At 39.9% G+C, this 15224-nt stretch overlaps 1 protein-coding gene across 2 annotated transcripts in view; it reads left to right on the top strand.

Moving 5' to 3' along the window:
* GCLC (glutamate-cysteine ligase catalytic subunit) overlaps positions 1 to 13537 on the top strand; it is a 51165-nt gene extending 37628 nt beyond the window's left edge. Inside the window, exons 7-16 of one of the 2 annotated variants that reach the window (XM_049894576.1) lie at positions 2621 to 2695; positions 3125 to 3241; positions 4195 to 4333; positions 4789 to 4901; positions 5339 to 5431; positions 5740 to 5844; positions 10185 to 10266; positions 10344 to 10447; positions 10520 to 10640; positions 11903 to 13537. In XM_049894576.1, coding sequence (XP_049750533.1) covers positions 2621 to 2695; positions 3125 to 3241; positions 4195 to 4333; positions 4789 to 4901; positions 5339 to 5431; positions 5740 to 5844; positions 10185 to 10266; positions 10344 to 10447; positions 10520 to 10640; positions 11903 to 12114 — 1161 coding nt within the window. In that variant the 3' untranslated portion in view covers positions 12115 to 13537. Of the gene's footprint in view, positions 1 to 2620; positions 2696 to 3124; positions 3242 to 4194; positions 4334 to 4788; positions 4902 to 5338; positions 5432 to 5739; positions 5845 to 10184; positions 10267 to 10340; positions 10448 to 10519; positions 10641 to 11902 lie in introns of both variants that reach the window. The other variant, XM_049894571.1, reaches the window with a different exon arrangement.
* The last annotated feature ends 1687 nt before the right edge of the window (positions 13538 to 15224 follow it).

The raw sequence follows: 15224 nt of genomic DNA, 5'->3' as shown, positions 1-15224 counted from the left end.
GGACGTGGAACCAAGGATATCATTGCTGATGTCAGATGGATCCTGGCTGAAAGCAGAGAATACCAGAAGGATGTTTACCTGTGTTTTATTGTCTGTGCTAAGGCATTTGACTGTGTGGATCATAACAAATTATGGTTAACATTGCAAAGAATGGGAATTTCAGAACACTTAATCGTGCTCATGAGGAACCTGTACATGGATCGATTGGCAGTCATTCAAACAGAACAAGGGGATAATGCGTGGTTTAAAGTCAGGAAAGGTGTGTGTCGGGTGTATCTTTCACCATACCTATTCAGTCTGTATGCTGAGCAAATAATCTAAGAAGCTGGTATATGAAGAAGAATGGGGCATCAGGATTGGAGGAAGACGCATTAACAACCTGTGTTATGCAGATGACACAACCTGGCTTCCTGAAAGTGAAGAGGACTTGAAACACTGATGAAGATCAAAGACCACAGCCTTCTGTGTGGATTACACCTCAACATAAAACAAAAATCTTCACAACTGGGCCAACAAGTGACATCATGATAAACAGAAAAGATTGAGTTGTCAAGGATTTCATTTTACTTGCCTCCGTAATCAACACCCATAGAAGCAGTGATCAAGAAATCAAAAGACACGTTGTGTTGGACAAATCTGCTGCAAAAGACCTCTTTAAAGTGTTGAAAAGCAAAGATGTCACCTTGAGGACTTAAGTTGTGCTTGACCAAGCATCATGTTTTCAGTAGCCTCATATGCATGCAAAAGCTGGACGATGAATAAGAATTGACGCCTTTGAATTGTAGTGTTGGCAGAGAATACTGAATATACTGTGGGCTGCCAGAAGAATGAACAAATCTGTCTTGGAAGAAGCACAACCAAAATGCTCCTTAGAAGCGAGGATGACGAGCCTACATCTCACATACTTTGGACATGTTATCAGGGTGGATCAGTCCCTAGAGAAGGATGTCATGCTTGGTAAAGTAGAGCGTCAGCAAAAAAGAAGACCCTCAGTGAAATGGAGTGGCTGTAACAGTGGGCTCAAGCATAGCAACAATTGTGAGAATGGTGCAGGACCAGGCAGTGTTTCATTCTGTTGTGCATAGGGTTGCTATGAGTCGGACTCGGTGGCACCTAACAACAACATCTCTGTTTCCGCACTTCCCATTTAATCTTTAACCATCCACAAACTGATTTTTGAGTCCCCAGCTCTTTGCCGAAAGTCTTTCCTTTGGTTATCACCTAATTGCAAATCCCTCTCAGTCTTTATCTGTTTTAACCTTAGAAGCTCTTTTCCCTTGATGTCTGTGCCACAGCTGGTAACCATGTTGAATTCATTTCTACTGGCTACTTAAATGCCAGTACATTTTAATTAAAATGTCATGCTGACTTAAGCATTAAAATGGAAATTATAGAAAGATCAGGATATTAAATTTTCTAAATAATTGTTTTTTATAGTTAGTCACAACACTGACATGAAGTGCCATTATAATTCACCAGGTAAACTTGTAAGTCTTCAACATGAGTTGTCTGCTGTTAAAAAGCAGAGTTGAGAGCAATGGATTGGGATTATAACAGTAAACATATTCAACTGTTAATTATTTCAAGTCTTAAAAACCCTGTCTTACATGGACACTAAATTAAAACTGTTGTGATTGAATACCAATAAAAGAAGAAATTAAACAGTTCCCAATTTAAAGTTTATATTACAAACATGCGTAACACAAACACGATTTGTGCTCTTGCCCTTCCCCACTCCCCAGAGGTCAGGCTTTTTTTCTTTTTGTTTGTTTCTTCCTTTCTTTTGGGTAATGGTTTTAGAGGATTTGTGCTGATCACTTAGTTTAAATCTCCTCATCTTCAGGATACCATCTATTCTTTAAGTATTTCTTCAGCTCTGATTTTTCTTCTGGGCACCAGTCCTGGAGACACCCAGCCTCTCACAGGACTTTTTTGTCTGTCTGTTCCCTGGTTTCATAAGTCCAACTTGTCATGGCACCTCTTTTTCTCAACCCTCTTCTTTGTGTGTGTCCTAGAACATCCCAGCCAAAACCTGAGTCATCCCCTCACTGTGTATAACCTACTGGTCACTAGTTTGCTGCTTTGACTCCAGATGCCTCTTCCCACCAGCACGCCTCAACTTTTTCCTTCCTTTAGTGTTGTTCCCGTCCAAGCTATTCCCCATACTACCACCGGTGAACTTTCTGAAACCCACCATTAGCATCCTCAGATTCCTTTTGTACCAAAATCTGTATAGCCCTTTAGCTAACTGAATTAAAAGTGGGAAGCTATACAAGGCAATAAGTCAGTAGAAAAGGGAAATATTTTGCTGAACTTCACCATATATCTTGTGTCTTATTTTTCCTTCCTGACTTAATCTTGATTAACTTAAATTGGAATGGTTATTTATATTAGTTGTCTGTATATATTGGAACATGATTAAATACCATTTTCTAGCTAGGTTCACCTAAGACAGTTTTTAAACAAGGCCTCCTGTATTAAATGTTACTATTAAGAAAATCACCATACATACCTTTCCCTTCCTTTCTCTTACCGTCTTCCTTCTCAGACCTCACTGCATAGGAAGCATGCTCATGACCTTTTTTGTTATTGTTGTTAATAACTTAGGATTCTTAAACAGGTGACATTCCAAGCCTGCAGCATATCTGAGGCCAGATACCTTTATGATCAGTTGGCCACAATCTGTCCAATTGTTGTAAGTAAAAATTACATTTTATTTCAAATACTTAGTATAAAATAAACACCACGTGTGCAAAAAATTTGCGATATGCTATTTAAGTTTGGTTAAGACTTCATCAAAAATGAACTAATCTAAGCAGTATGCAGATTCAGAGCTGATGAAGTAAGAGTCTACACCGTGAAAGTTTACCTTTGCCAGTAAAACGTTTGTTAAATGTCTTGTTCAAATTTGACTCCCTATCCCATCCTTCATGTCCTCACATTATAGAAGATAATCTGGGTGTATCAGATCCGAGCATTTGGGTAGTTTCTTGTGCAGGCTCCAGTAGAAGATGTAATATAATTCTGTGTGGGTTGCATGAACTCTGATCTTTTTTTGACCAGAAAGATAACTGTGTGGTAGTCACACTTGAACCTGCAGGCACTGACTTTTGTTTGTTTTTAGATGGCTTTGAGTGCTGCGTCTCCTTTTTACCGAGGCTATGTGTCAGACATTGATTGTCGCTGGGGAGTGATTTCTGCATCTGTAGATGATAGAACTCGGGAGGAGAGAGGACTGGAGGTGGGATGATTTCTCCTTACTAGCCTTTTTAAATCCAGCAGGTAAAATGGGGCTGTCATAACTACTTGCAATTTTCAAGTCTCCTCTCCTTTAAATTTTTATCAAGTGGGTTAGTCATATACGGGAAGAAGCTCACAGGTTATAAACCTGTTTTTGTTTCAGGCCCTTGGCTTCATAGTGTTTGTTTTGGTGCGAATATATGGGAAATGTGATTTGGTTGGGGTGAGGAGTTATTTCCTATTGCTCGTTGAAAGCTATACTTGTTTTAGCTTCTGTAATTAGTAGTGCCATTTTCCTATATTTTGGAAGTCATCGCTGATGGCTGTTTTTACCAGAAGGCTTTTTTGGTGTTAAGTTGACTGCTCTGTATATAACGCCTTTTGCTATAGAAGATGTAACCTATTGTCAAAAATCCTTTTAACCCACGTATGGGGGTTGGTTTTGCGTGATAAGGGTTGGTTAATGCCTCTCATTGAGTGTTGAAATGTTGCATCTCTTCACCCAAGGTGTGTGTCTGAAACTCCAGTGGAGGTCTTTAAAAATAGATCCTCAGGCACCATCTAGACCTAATAAATAAGTACCTCCAGCAACGGGACCTGGACGTTGGTGTTTTAACAGGAGCCCCCATGTTATTTGTTGCCAACTAGGGCTGTTATTGCTCTGGGCTTTATGTAATTGTTCATAAGCTGCCAAATGTGCTTTCTAAATAGAGATAAACTTTAAAAGATGAATCATTTTGAGGCTTTGTTTTACATTATAGGTTTATTTTTCCTTTCAACCTTGCCATTATTTTCCTAGTATAATCAGTATCTTATGTTAAGGTTGGACAGCTTTCCATAATTATTATATATAAAAATTTATAGCATTTTAATATAATTATTTGGGGTATTAGTTTATTTCCAGATCACTCTATATGGCATTTATTCTCCCATTTTTTTTTTTTTCAATTTTAGCCGCTGAAGAACAATAACTATAGGATCAGTAAATCTCGTTATGATTCAATCGACAGTTACTTATCTGAGTGTGGTGAGAAATACAATGATATCAACTTGACGATAGATAAAGAAATCTATGAACAACTTTTGCAGGAAGGTGAGTATTCATCCCTTCTTTCTAGATTTGATTATATGCCTTTAGTTCTTCAGAGCTCTTTTAAACTTTTTTGCTGACTCCTGGTCTGGTTTCTATTTTTAGTGTGGAGTCTCTAACTTTTCTAATGAGGCTGCTTGTTCCTAAAGTTTCAAGTTCCAAATGCTTGTGAGATCTTCTTGATTTTAGCAAAAGGAACTTACTTTGGAGGTCTGTATCTAGGTCTCCACCAGTGCCCCAGCAGGCATTGTATAAGTAGTGAATAAAACTGTAATGCTTCCCCAGTGTCCATAGGATAACATCCTGGGCAAGGTGAGAATACCGAACAAACCAGCTGTTTCCTAAGCATATAGATACCCCTTCTTCAACTGTCCTGAGCTGTCCTGTTTTCTTACTGGGCCTCTAGAACAGTGGCGCCTCAAGCTTTGAAGTGAGTTTCATGTAATCTGTCTTTGCAGGCATCGACCATCTCCTGGCCCAGCATGTTGCTCATCTCTTTATTAGAGACCCACTGACTCTGTTTGAGGAGAAAATACATCTGGATGATGCCAATGAGTCTGATCATTTTGAGGTATCTCCTCTGTCTTAAATGTATTTCACTTCGTAAACCAAGGCATGATGAATTCGCGGTGGTAGAAATCTCAGATGCCTTTCGTTACTCAGTGTAGTAAATAAGAAAAATTAAAAATTGTTTTAAGGTACCTGTATTTTATGATTCTTACAAGTTATCTCTCAGATTCTAAATGTTTTTGTTCAGTATTTTCTCTTGTTTGCATAGTGGTGAAAAATCCAAACGTGTGCTGAACAAAATAACTCAATCAGTTAGTGCTGCAGATGTATCACATAATATTTGTTTTCCTAGCAAGAAAATCATAAATTGTACTTTTTTTTTTAAATGAAAGAGTATTGGATAGGGACAGTGAACAGTCGTTCCTAATAAATCCCAACCCATCTCAATATTTCCTGAGGTGTGGAAAATTGATTTTATTCTCTGCTTTTTTGTTATAGAATATTCAGTCCACAAATTGGCAGACGATGAGATTTAAGCCCCCTCCTCCAAACTCAGACATCGGATGGAGAGTAGAATTTCGGCCCATGGAGGTAAGATAAGGCATCGGCAGGACTTGACCCAGAAGAACCCTTCCTCTACTCATCACCCTTCTGATACTCTTACCAGAGGCTCTTAAGTTGATTATGAGGAGGTAAAAAACAAGTAAATGCTTGTTAAAAGCAAGTCCAGAAGCTATGTAGGGTTGACTTCTGAGGAGAGATTAAGGGCAGAGAGCTTCCAGACTCTGGGGAATGCCTCCTAGATGGCCTGGGAATGACATGAGCTGAGGGCTCTGGGTCAGGGAAGAGCACATCATGTGTGGTTGGTCCATAACTTCTCTGGGCTTCTACCTGCCTAGGTTCAGTTAACAGACTTTGAGAACTCTGCATATGTGGTGTTTGTGGTACTCCTTACCAGAGTGATCCTTTCATACAAGTTGGATTTTCTCATTCCACTATCAAAGGTAAGAATGTGTTTCATTATAGTGATGGATATAGATATCTGTCTTTACTCATTTATGTATAATATTTATTCCAAATATGACTTCATTTAAAATTGTTCACTCTTTAGAACAAAATGCTTCTCCCTCCAGCCTATTCTTTTTTTCCTTTAAGTTAAGCTTATGCTTTAGAAGTTGGTACTACATTGGTGGAGTCTTGGGGTGGGGGTTAGTGCTAATGGTAGATCTTTACTCAGTCCATTGAAAAGAGATTTAGGTTTGAATTTGAAAAACTGCTTATTTCTAGAGGCTTTCTCTTAAAGGTGATCATTAGAGTGAGTCCCACAAATTGACTTCATCTACCCAAAAACCCTGTTGTGATTACAATATTAAAATTACAGGGGTGGGGGGGTCGTAACCGCTAGAATACAGGAAAGGTTTTCCTCAATGGAAATTTGAATTGTTTCCAGAGAATATAAATGACATTGGACTATCAGAAAAACAAATCAAAGTTAATCAACCCCCAGCCCAACAAAGACCAAAAAAGGAACTTTCTGGGGTCATTTTCTCAGCAGAGCCTTGGAAAAACTCCAGGCTAAGGTAGCAAAGCTGTGGGCCCCAGGGCAGTAGGCTGAGTAAGTGGGGGCTTTTGGTTCCTGGGCCAGTGGTCCTCTTGGCACAGAAAGTAGTTGGGAAAAACTATTAGACAGAGGGGTCTGCCCAGAGGGTGGGTCTTAGGGCTTAGGGCCAGAGAAGGGAGAAGTGGAGCAGCCCTGTGACAGCAGACATGGGAGGAAGAATAAACCTGCTTAGCCTAGCATCTGCCCCAGGATACCTTGTTCCCTACTCCCCCATGAGGAGATTTGCCATCCTGTACCTTCCCCACCCACCACCCTGTAGGAGGTCCACCTATCAGCCTGTCCCTGCCTGACTACTCATCACACCCTGGGTAAAGCTAACTCATAAAATTCTGTGGGCCCACATTGCCCTTATGGGAATACCTCGTGGGAGATCAGACCTATCTAAGGGAGAGTCCCTGTAAGCTACCAGTCTAAGCCTTTGTTCATAAGTATGATTAGATGTCTGGAAGTCAACAGATTATGAGAATAATTAACAGCCTCAAAGAGAAGGCCTCAGCTGGACCTGCAGAGTAAATTATTTTCAGAAACACTTTCAAGAAACTAGAAAGAATTCTTAAAGAAATTCTAGTTAGTTGCCCTTTAAGAAATTCCAGAGAAAGACCACATCCATAAAATAGACAAGCACTATGTACCCTGGTGTGTAGCCCTGTTAGCATAGTGCTTAAGAACTCAGGCACCTAACCAAAAGGTCGATAGTTTGAATCCACCAGCCGCTCCTTGGAAACCCTGTGGGGCAGTAACACTGTCCTGTAGGGTCAATATGAGTCAGAATCAACTCGATGGCGATGGGTTTGGTTTTGAGTATGTACCCTGATGTGGTGCAGTGGTTAAGAGCTCACCTGCTAACCAAAAGGTCCACATTTTGAATCCACCTGCTGCAACCCTATGGGGCAGTTCTACTCTGTCCTGTGGAGTCACTATGAGTCGGAATCAACATGACGGCAGCAGGTTTGGTTTTTTGTTTTTTTGTGAACAAAGAGTGTTTGTAGAATAGGAGCTCTTAGAAATGAAGGACTTGGTAGCTGCACTTTTAAAACTGTACTCACCAGCTGATCTACTTCCAAAAAATCAGCCATTGAAAACCCTGTGAAGCACCGTCCTCCTCTGACACACATGTCAACTCAACAGCAAGTAGCATTTTTAATACTCACCAGTAGAGCAGGTGTTGAAGATCAAAGTCAGTGATTTAAGAAACCAAATTGGGATTCTCCCAAAATGGAAAGCAGGATGGCAAAGAAGTGGAAATTATGAAAAAACTGAAGCATGGAGAATTGCTCTTTAGAGAAAGATAGGAAAACTACCAGTAGAATAGAAATAAGATTTCTTCTAAACCACTGGCTAAGAAGGATGGGAAAAGGAACCAAGAAAATTGTCAGTGACAAAAGGGGTGAGGGTGTGGGGGGATTGGTAAGACATATAATCCACAGAACATAAAATGGTAAAAATAAGGTGAGACAAATTGAATAGACTGAACTCTCCTTCCTATTAAAAAGCAAAAACAGATTGTATAAGATAGCAACTTGATTGTATGTGTTGTGTATACAAGACATACCTAAAATAAGGACCATGTTCAAAATAAAGAGCTACATAACAGTCTTTTTAAAAACAAATACAAGAATGAAAAGAAATATCAGACAAAATAAAATGTGAGGTAGAAACATTAAATGGCACAGAGAAAGAAATTTCATATAGTCTTTCAAGATGTTAGCACCGTAGTTCTTTTTGTACCATAAAAGCACAGCAAAAACTTCTTGGACATGTAAGAAGTGTTTAAAGGCAATGTAGTATGGTGTTTAAGATGTGGCTTTGACGCAAGACCTAAATTCATAAGTCAGTTGTACTACTAATAGCTTTTTAACCTAGGGTGAGTTCCTTAACTATTCACTGCCAAAGTTCCTTTGTGTAGAATGGAGATAAGTGAGTTGGTTTGAGGCCATATGGGATTAATAGAGGTAAATCACTTAGCGTGCCTGCCACCTTACTCAGAAACTGACAGGTCCTGTAATCAAAAAATAAGAAAAGGCATGGGGAATTAAATGACATGGTTAATAAGCTTTGTTTTATAGCTGTGGCCAAGCCCCATTATTTGCAAATGTTTGTGTACTTGCTAAAATGTATTCATAACCCCAAAATTAGTACCTGCTGCATTTTCCTGATCATCTGTGAACATGTACGTGTACTGAGCAGCAAAAAATTTCAGCTTCACTGAAGTGCATCTTCCAGCTGAGGTCAAACAAGGCTGGTTTGGTATTCGCTAATTCAGTGTCCATGGGGAGCATTCATGGGGACTTTCTGGAACATAATTAACTGTGAATAATGAGCACAGACTATAAAAATATATATATATATATATATATATATATATATATATCAAATCTCATACCTCAGCATATCTTTTTTAAATGTCCTGAGGAAGATTTATAAAAATTAAGGAAAATCCTCAGTTCTTAAAAGTAGATATCATAATAAGTCACCTTCCCACCAAAATGCAACAAAAAGGTATTGAAGAGAAATTTAACACTTGGGAATTTTTAAAAATTTTTCCAAGTAGGTTTTACATTAAAGACTAAGTCAGAAATGACAGTTACAGACTGTGTAGGAAAGCAAAGGGCATAGGATGTTGGCAAAGCTGTTCTTTAGGGAAAAATCATAGCTTTAAATGTTCTTATTAAAAAAACAAAGATTGAAAATAAAATGCACTTTCTAAAAGGAATTTATGAAAGAAATTTTGTCAAGGCTAAGAAAAACAAGTATTAGAAATGAAATCAGGTGTTCACAGCCATGGTGGAATTTTAGACTATTATTTGAGTATACTCCTAAAAGTGTCTAGATTATTTTAAAGTATCTTTAAAAAAATAAACAACAACAGTTAATGAGTATGAGGGAAGGCTAAGACCTAAAACCACACATCTCACTTCATCCTGAACCTCTAACTTGTGTCTGTTTTATGTATTGAGGTTCCACCTAAGATTTCATTATAGAAAATGGGGAATTACTACCAAAAAAAAAGATTTAGAAGCTCTACTGTGAGGGTCATAAAAGGTCACTGGAAAAATGAATTCACAAAGGACGACGAGTTTCTCATTCGGTCAGGCTCATGAATGAGGGCTTTTCCCCAGTCGACATGGCCAGAGAGCCACCATGCAGCCAAACACCAGCTTGGTGACCCTCTGCCCTTGGAGAACCAAGGGCCCTGCCACACCTGTCCACCAACCTTATTCCTCATCTAGCAGCCTATTGACACTATCCCTGTTGTCACCAAAGTGAGGAAGTGAAACCCCAGTGGCATGGTGAGAAGAGCACTGATCTATCAGGAGAACTGGGTTCTAGCCCTGCTGTGGCTCCTTATCCCTGGACCTTTGGTGAGTCACCATGCTGTATAACGGGACACTACCTGCCCTCCGATACCGTACCGTAGTCTTATTGCAAGGTTCAGTCACAAAAGTGCTTTGAAATGTAGATGTTGTACACAAATGTAAGTTTTTGTTGTTTTTTAAAGTAAGCTCTTAGAATTCCTCCAGAGTTATTCAAAGCGTATACTGATTGATGGCTGAGTGACACAGACCCCACACAAAAGTTAAATCTGCCCTTCCAACCAGAAAGCATTGGAGGGGCAAGTAAGTAGAATCCTTAAGGGAGTCCTAAATGTAGGAGAAAGGCACTACAACTTTGGTGTTTGGTCACGAACGTATTAACATAGCTGTGATTGTTTTTCTCCCTTAGGTGGATGAAAACATGAAAGTAGCACAGAAAAGAGATGCTGTCTTGCAGGGAATGTTTTATTTCAGGAAAGACATTTGCAAAGGTATTACATTCTCTTGGATTTCTAGGGTCAGTTTATGCTACAAGCCGCTAAGGCTCCTCTCCCCTCTCCTGCAGCAGGTGGCAACGCTGTGGTGGATGGGTGTGGCAAGGCCCAGAACAGCAGCGAGCTCCCCCCAGAGGAGTACACCTTAATGAGCATAGACACCATCATCAACGGGAAGGTAAGGGATGTCCGGCCACCTCCCGTTCACACCACCTGGCAGGGAATTAATGATGCATCCTGCTTCTTGTAGGAAGGTGTGTTTCCGGGGCTGATCCCAATTCTGAACTCTTACCTTGAAAACATGGAAGTGGATGTGGACACCAGATGTAGTATTCTAAACTACCTAAAGCTCATTAAGAAGAGAGCATCTGGTATGGTATCTTTTTTTTTTTTTTAAATCTCATGTTGTAGGTGGAATCGCACAATATTCAGTTTATTAAAGTACTCTTTTCAAGTATACCATATTTTACTAATGCACTTCTTTCACATTTTGACATCTCTTTAATTGGATACACCTTACAATCTTTGATAGTCACAGTTTTAGTTAGCGGGGCTTTTTTTTCCTCACTGGTTTATAAAATAGCAGTGCATCTTATAATTGGTGGCATCTTAGATAATGAAATCCAGCATCTGGATAGCCTGTCATTTATGGTCACCTGTGTTCATTGTGGAAACCCTGGTGGCATAGTGGTTAAGTGCTACAGTTGCGAACCAAAGGGTAGGCAGTTCGAATCCACCAGGCGCTCCTTGGAAACTTTACTGGGGGGTTCTACTCTGTCCTATAGGGTCGCTATGAGTTGGAATCAACGCGACGGCACTGGGTTTGGTTTTGGGTTTTTGGTGCTCATTGTATATCACCTTGGGCTTTTTAAAATAGGGTTAAGTAATTTTGTAAGTTAAGTAAGCTGCGGAACTAAGATGTTCTGTTCGTTAGTCCGCTTTCTTCACATAGTGGAATGAACTAAACATGCCCTTTGTGAGTTGTGAGATGACATTTATAGCGTCTAACACAGAACGTGCACAGGGTAACTGCTGTTAATAAAAGTAATTGTAATGAAAATAGCATCTGTATTTCACTTGATGCTTCTTAAACTTTCTGGAGTCACAAAGGATGGCTGTAGACCCATCACTCTCCAAACGGTGTATCTGCCAGTTTCCCTCTTCATTCACTCTACTTCCCTTCTGTAGTTTCTCCATCTGCTTGATCAAGATCACTCCGGGGAACTCAGACTCTATAGCCCTCTGAAGCGATCTCGCCACACCAGCTCATGTAGTCTGCATTGGAACTCGGCCAAATGGGAGCATGTGTGCTCTTGTACACATGTGTACACATAGGCCAGCTCCTGCCTCTTAAGAGCTGGCAGTGTCGGCTTGTGGTAGCATGTAACCAGGTATCATAGCAACTGGTTGTATGTATTCTAATTGCCTGCCTGCAGCCTAAAATTCTTCCCCAGGAGGAATTCTTTAAACACTGTGAAAGACATGCTGTTCTCAAACCCTGCCATGTGGCTACACTGAAAGGTCATATTGATTTTTGTTTGGAGTTGTGTTTATGCTGGCAACTAAATGTCAGCTTCTTTAAAACAAAACTTCTGTTAACTTATGTGGTCCTATTTTTTTTTTTTTTTTTAAGGAGAACTAATGACAGTTGCAAAATGGATGAGGGAGTTTATCGCAAACCATCCTGACTACAAGCAAGACAGTGTCATAACTGATGAAATGAACTATAGCCTTATTTTGAAGTGTAATCAAATTGCAAATGAATTATGTGAATGCCCAGAGTTACTTGGATCTTCATTTAGGAAAGTAAAATATAGCGGAAGTAAACCTGACTCTTCCAACTAGACATTCACAGAAAGAAAAACACATTACTGTGCTGTGGCAATACCATGACTCACTCAGCCCATGGCACGGTGTAAAGACCAAATGATAGAACTGCACTCTTGCCCAGGCCAGTGGGCCAGAAATTGATTTAGAGGCTTCTTTCAGTAGGTAAATCTAGAGTTTATACAGTGTACATGTACATAGTAAAGTATTTTTATGATTAACAATGTATTTTAATAACAGTGTATCTAAAAGCATTGTGAACTGGCTTGTACATTTTTAAAATCTTACTCTAGAGGAACTACTGTCTGAGCAGTTTTGTAAATGTAATGGACTGGTCACTGTACTATACTGGCATTCCAGAGCTTAAAATGTTTACTGTAAATTTTTGTTCTTCTAAAGACCTACCTGGGACCTGATTCACTGAAATTTACCACTTCACTTGAAAAGCAGTTTGTTGTTAATCTTCCTTTGAGTCATTTTTTTTTTTTTGTTACGTACATAAAATCGTTCAAACCCATTAAAGTGCATCCAGGATAATCTTGGATTTCCAGCACCTTATCCATGATGTTTCTTCTGCAGTGGGAATAGCTAGCCCCTTGGTCGCCCTGCCCCAGGCTTTCACCACTGAGTAACACCCAGTGAACCGATGGCTGTTATAAAAGATACCTTCCTTCTCCTCTTGTTTAAATTTGCTGATTCAGGCATTAAGTCTAAAGACAACTCTGTAGGAGCTGAATTCACATGTATCGATTATTGAAAAAAAGGAGAGAATTGTTTTTCATGCTGTACATTCCAAAAGTATGTTAAAAAAAAAAAAAGGTGGGGGGCCTCAGCTCTTCTGTTGTGGCCCCCGTTTATTCTGATTGCCACTGTGCACTTCAGTTTGCAAAACAAATGCAGTTGCTGAAGTTCTGTTACTTTTTCCTCAGCTTCCAGTGAGCATATTGACAGGCTTTCTAATAAAAGCCATTAACTTCAAGTTTTAGCTGGGGAGTATTCTACGTACTGCTTACTTCCCTTTGAAACTCATAAATCATGAAATGCACTAAGTTTTGTGAATCAGGACCCTGAATGTTTAATTGTAAATAATTTTAAGTTTCAAATAATTGTTGTCATAACTTTATGTTGAAGTCTTTTTTTTTTTTTTTTTTTACAAATAAGTTAAAACTCTCAATTGCTTCTGAAATAACTGTGTGTTGTAGATTATGCAAACATTTACAGGCATAAATATTTAAACAGTAATGCTGATTTTAAGAAATTGCAATAAAGCTGCTTCAGGTAAACCTGTTTATGTTTAAATTCTAGGGTTTGTGCTATATTTCACAGATGCATTTTGCAGGATTAAAGAATGCCTGTTTTTCATTTGCAATTTGCTTGTGTAAATCAGGTTGTAAAAAAATGAACTAAAATGTTTGTGGTATAAGGAAATAAAAGAATGGAATTAGCATTGTGGAGTCTCTTAAATGTGTATGAATTCTACAGCTAAAAGGATTTAGGAAGGGTATTGGGGTTTTTGTTTTGTTTGGGGTTTGTTTTTAATTAGCCCAGGTATTACATGAAATGATTTCTTCATCACTGTGACCCTCAGGCGTTTTTAGAAAGAAGCATACTAATGTGAAGAACCTCACCTCTTAGTAGTGGGAGTGGGGCCGGTGGTTTTTGAAGTGTGGCTGGAAGGCCATGTGCCACTGGAAGTGAATTCGTTTACTCCACGCTCTTGCTGCATCAGGTCAGGGTGACATGGTGACAGTGGAGTACCATGGGTGCTGTGTGCACACCAGTCTAAGCTGGAGGCACTCAGACTGAGAATCACCAAGTCCTGCAGGGAGCTGGTTTCAAACCAGGTCTTTTGATCCCTGTTCTATACAGACACACACTCTTCATGTAAAGACTGTTCCTCTCCCAGGCAATCCACTTTTCTTGGGGCTCTAGCCGCTTTATCTGAATGATCTTGGGGCGGTGCTTTTTAAACTGCCCTCTGCAGATGAATCCTTTGGGGTCTTACTAAAGGGCACAGTCTGACTCGGGTCTGGTGTTGGCATTTCTAACAAGCTCCCAGGTGATGCAGACGCTGCTGATGTGTGACCCACACTGAGGAACAAGGATTTAGATCACCGTGTCCCTCAGTTATAGTCAGATCAATTTTAAGTCTCAGACTACACTTGCTCTTAATTCTAATGGGATAGGTCTGCATAATCTCTTACTAAAAACCAGATTAAGGGTACCTTCCCCATGGCAGGAGAAAGTAAGCAGCATAACTTCATGAGCTTTACCAACTAAACACAGCTGAGAACTCTGAGTTTTTAGAGCAGAGCTATAAACATTGAAATAAGCACAAAAGGCATTCTCCTTGGAATAGCTGTGCCCAAGCCCAGGCTCTCAGGCCCTCACTTAGCCAACACTTAACCCGCTTCTATCCCAAGGTCTAGTTGCCTGCTCATTAAGGCCGCTGGATTAGTAAGAGGTCTCCTGCTGGGCTCATCTCAGGCTGCTAGGAGCCTTTGCATTCAGAGTGCAGGGTGCTTGCCTTGGCCTCTCCCTTCTAAACCCCCACCTGACATGTTATCAACCAAGAGAATGTGTGGAAACCCAGGATGTGGCTGGATTAGGCCATGTCTGAGGAGGGGAGGACATGAAACCTCGAAAAGCGAAAAGGTGGAAGTATCCTTCAAGTAGCTTGTGCTCCAAATAGGGGAAGTGGGCCTGTGATGCCAGGCCCTTTCAGAGTACTTGGAGATAAAGGGCCCTTTTCAAATCTAAATCGCTGCTTTAGTTGCAAGGTTTTCAGAGGTCCTGCTTGTTGCTAGAAATGGCCTGAAACTAATGAGCTTTCCACTCAGTTTACAGCTCCCCCACTTTCCCTGGAGATAAGCTACAGATTTCTACCAGCTGCTCTCTCTTCTCCATTATACTTTTGTGTAAATATTTAACATACCCTATAAACACTTCTGAAAACATGTGCTAAGTGATATTTAGAAAGTAAATTAGTTGAGAATTGGTGAGGCCTGGCCTGGCAGTGAGGAGACCTTGATGGACCACCTTGGCTGGGAAAGACCCTCCTTGGGCATTGTATTTTCTTGGTAAAGTGTAGGCCAAATTAAGCTGGATAATCCTGAAGGCCCCTTTTA

The sequence above is a fragment of the Elephas maximus genome, chromosome 1 (genome assembly GCF_024166365.1).
Source record: "Elephas maximus indicus isolate mEleMax1 chromosome 1, mEleMax1 primary haplotype, whole genome shotgun sequence".
NCBI classification, from domain to species: domain Eukaryota; kingdom Metazoa; phylum Chordata; class Mammalia; order Proboscidea; family Elephantidae; genus Elephas; species Elephas maximus.
The sequence above is the reverse complement of the archived record's forward strand: the minus strand, read 5'-3'. Positions and strand labels throughout refer to the sequence as shown.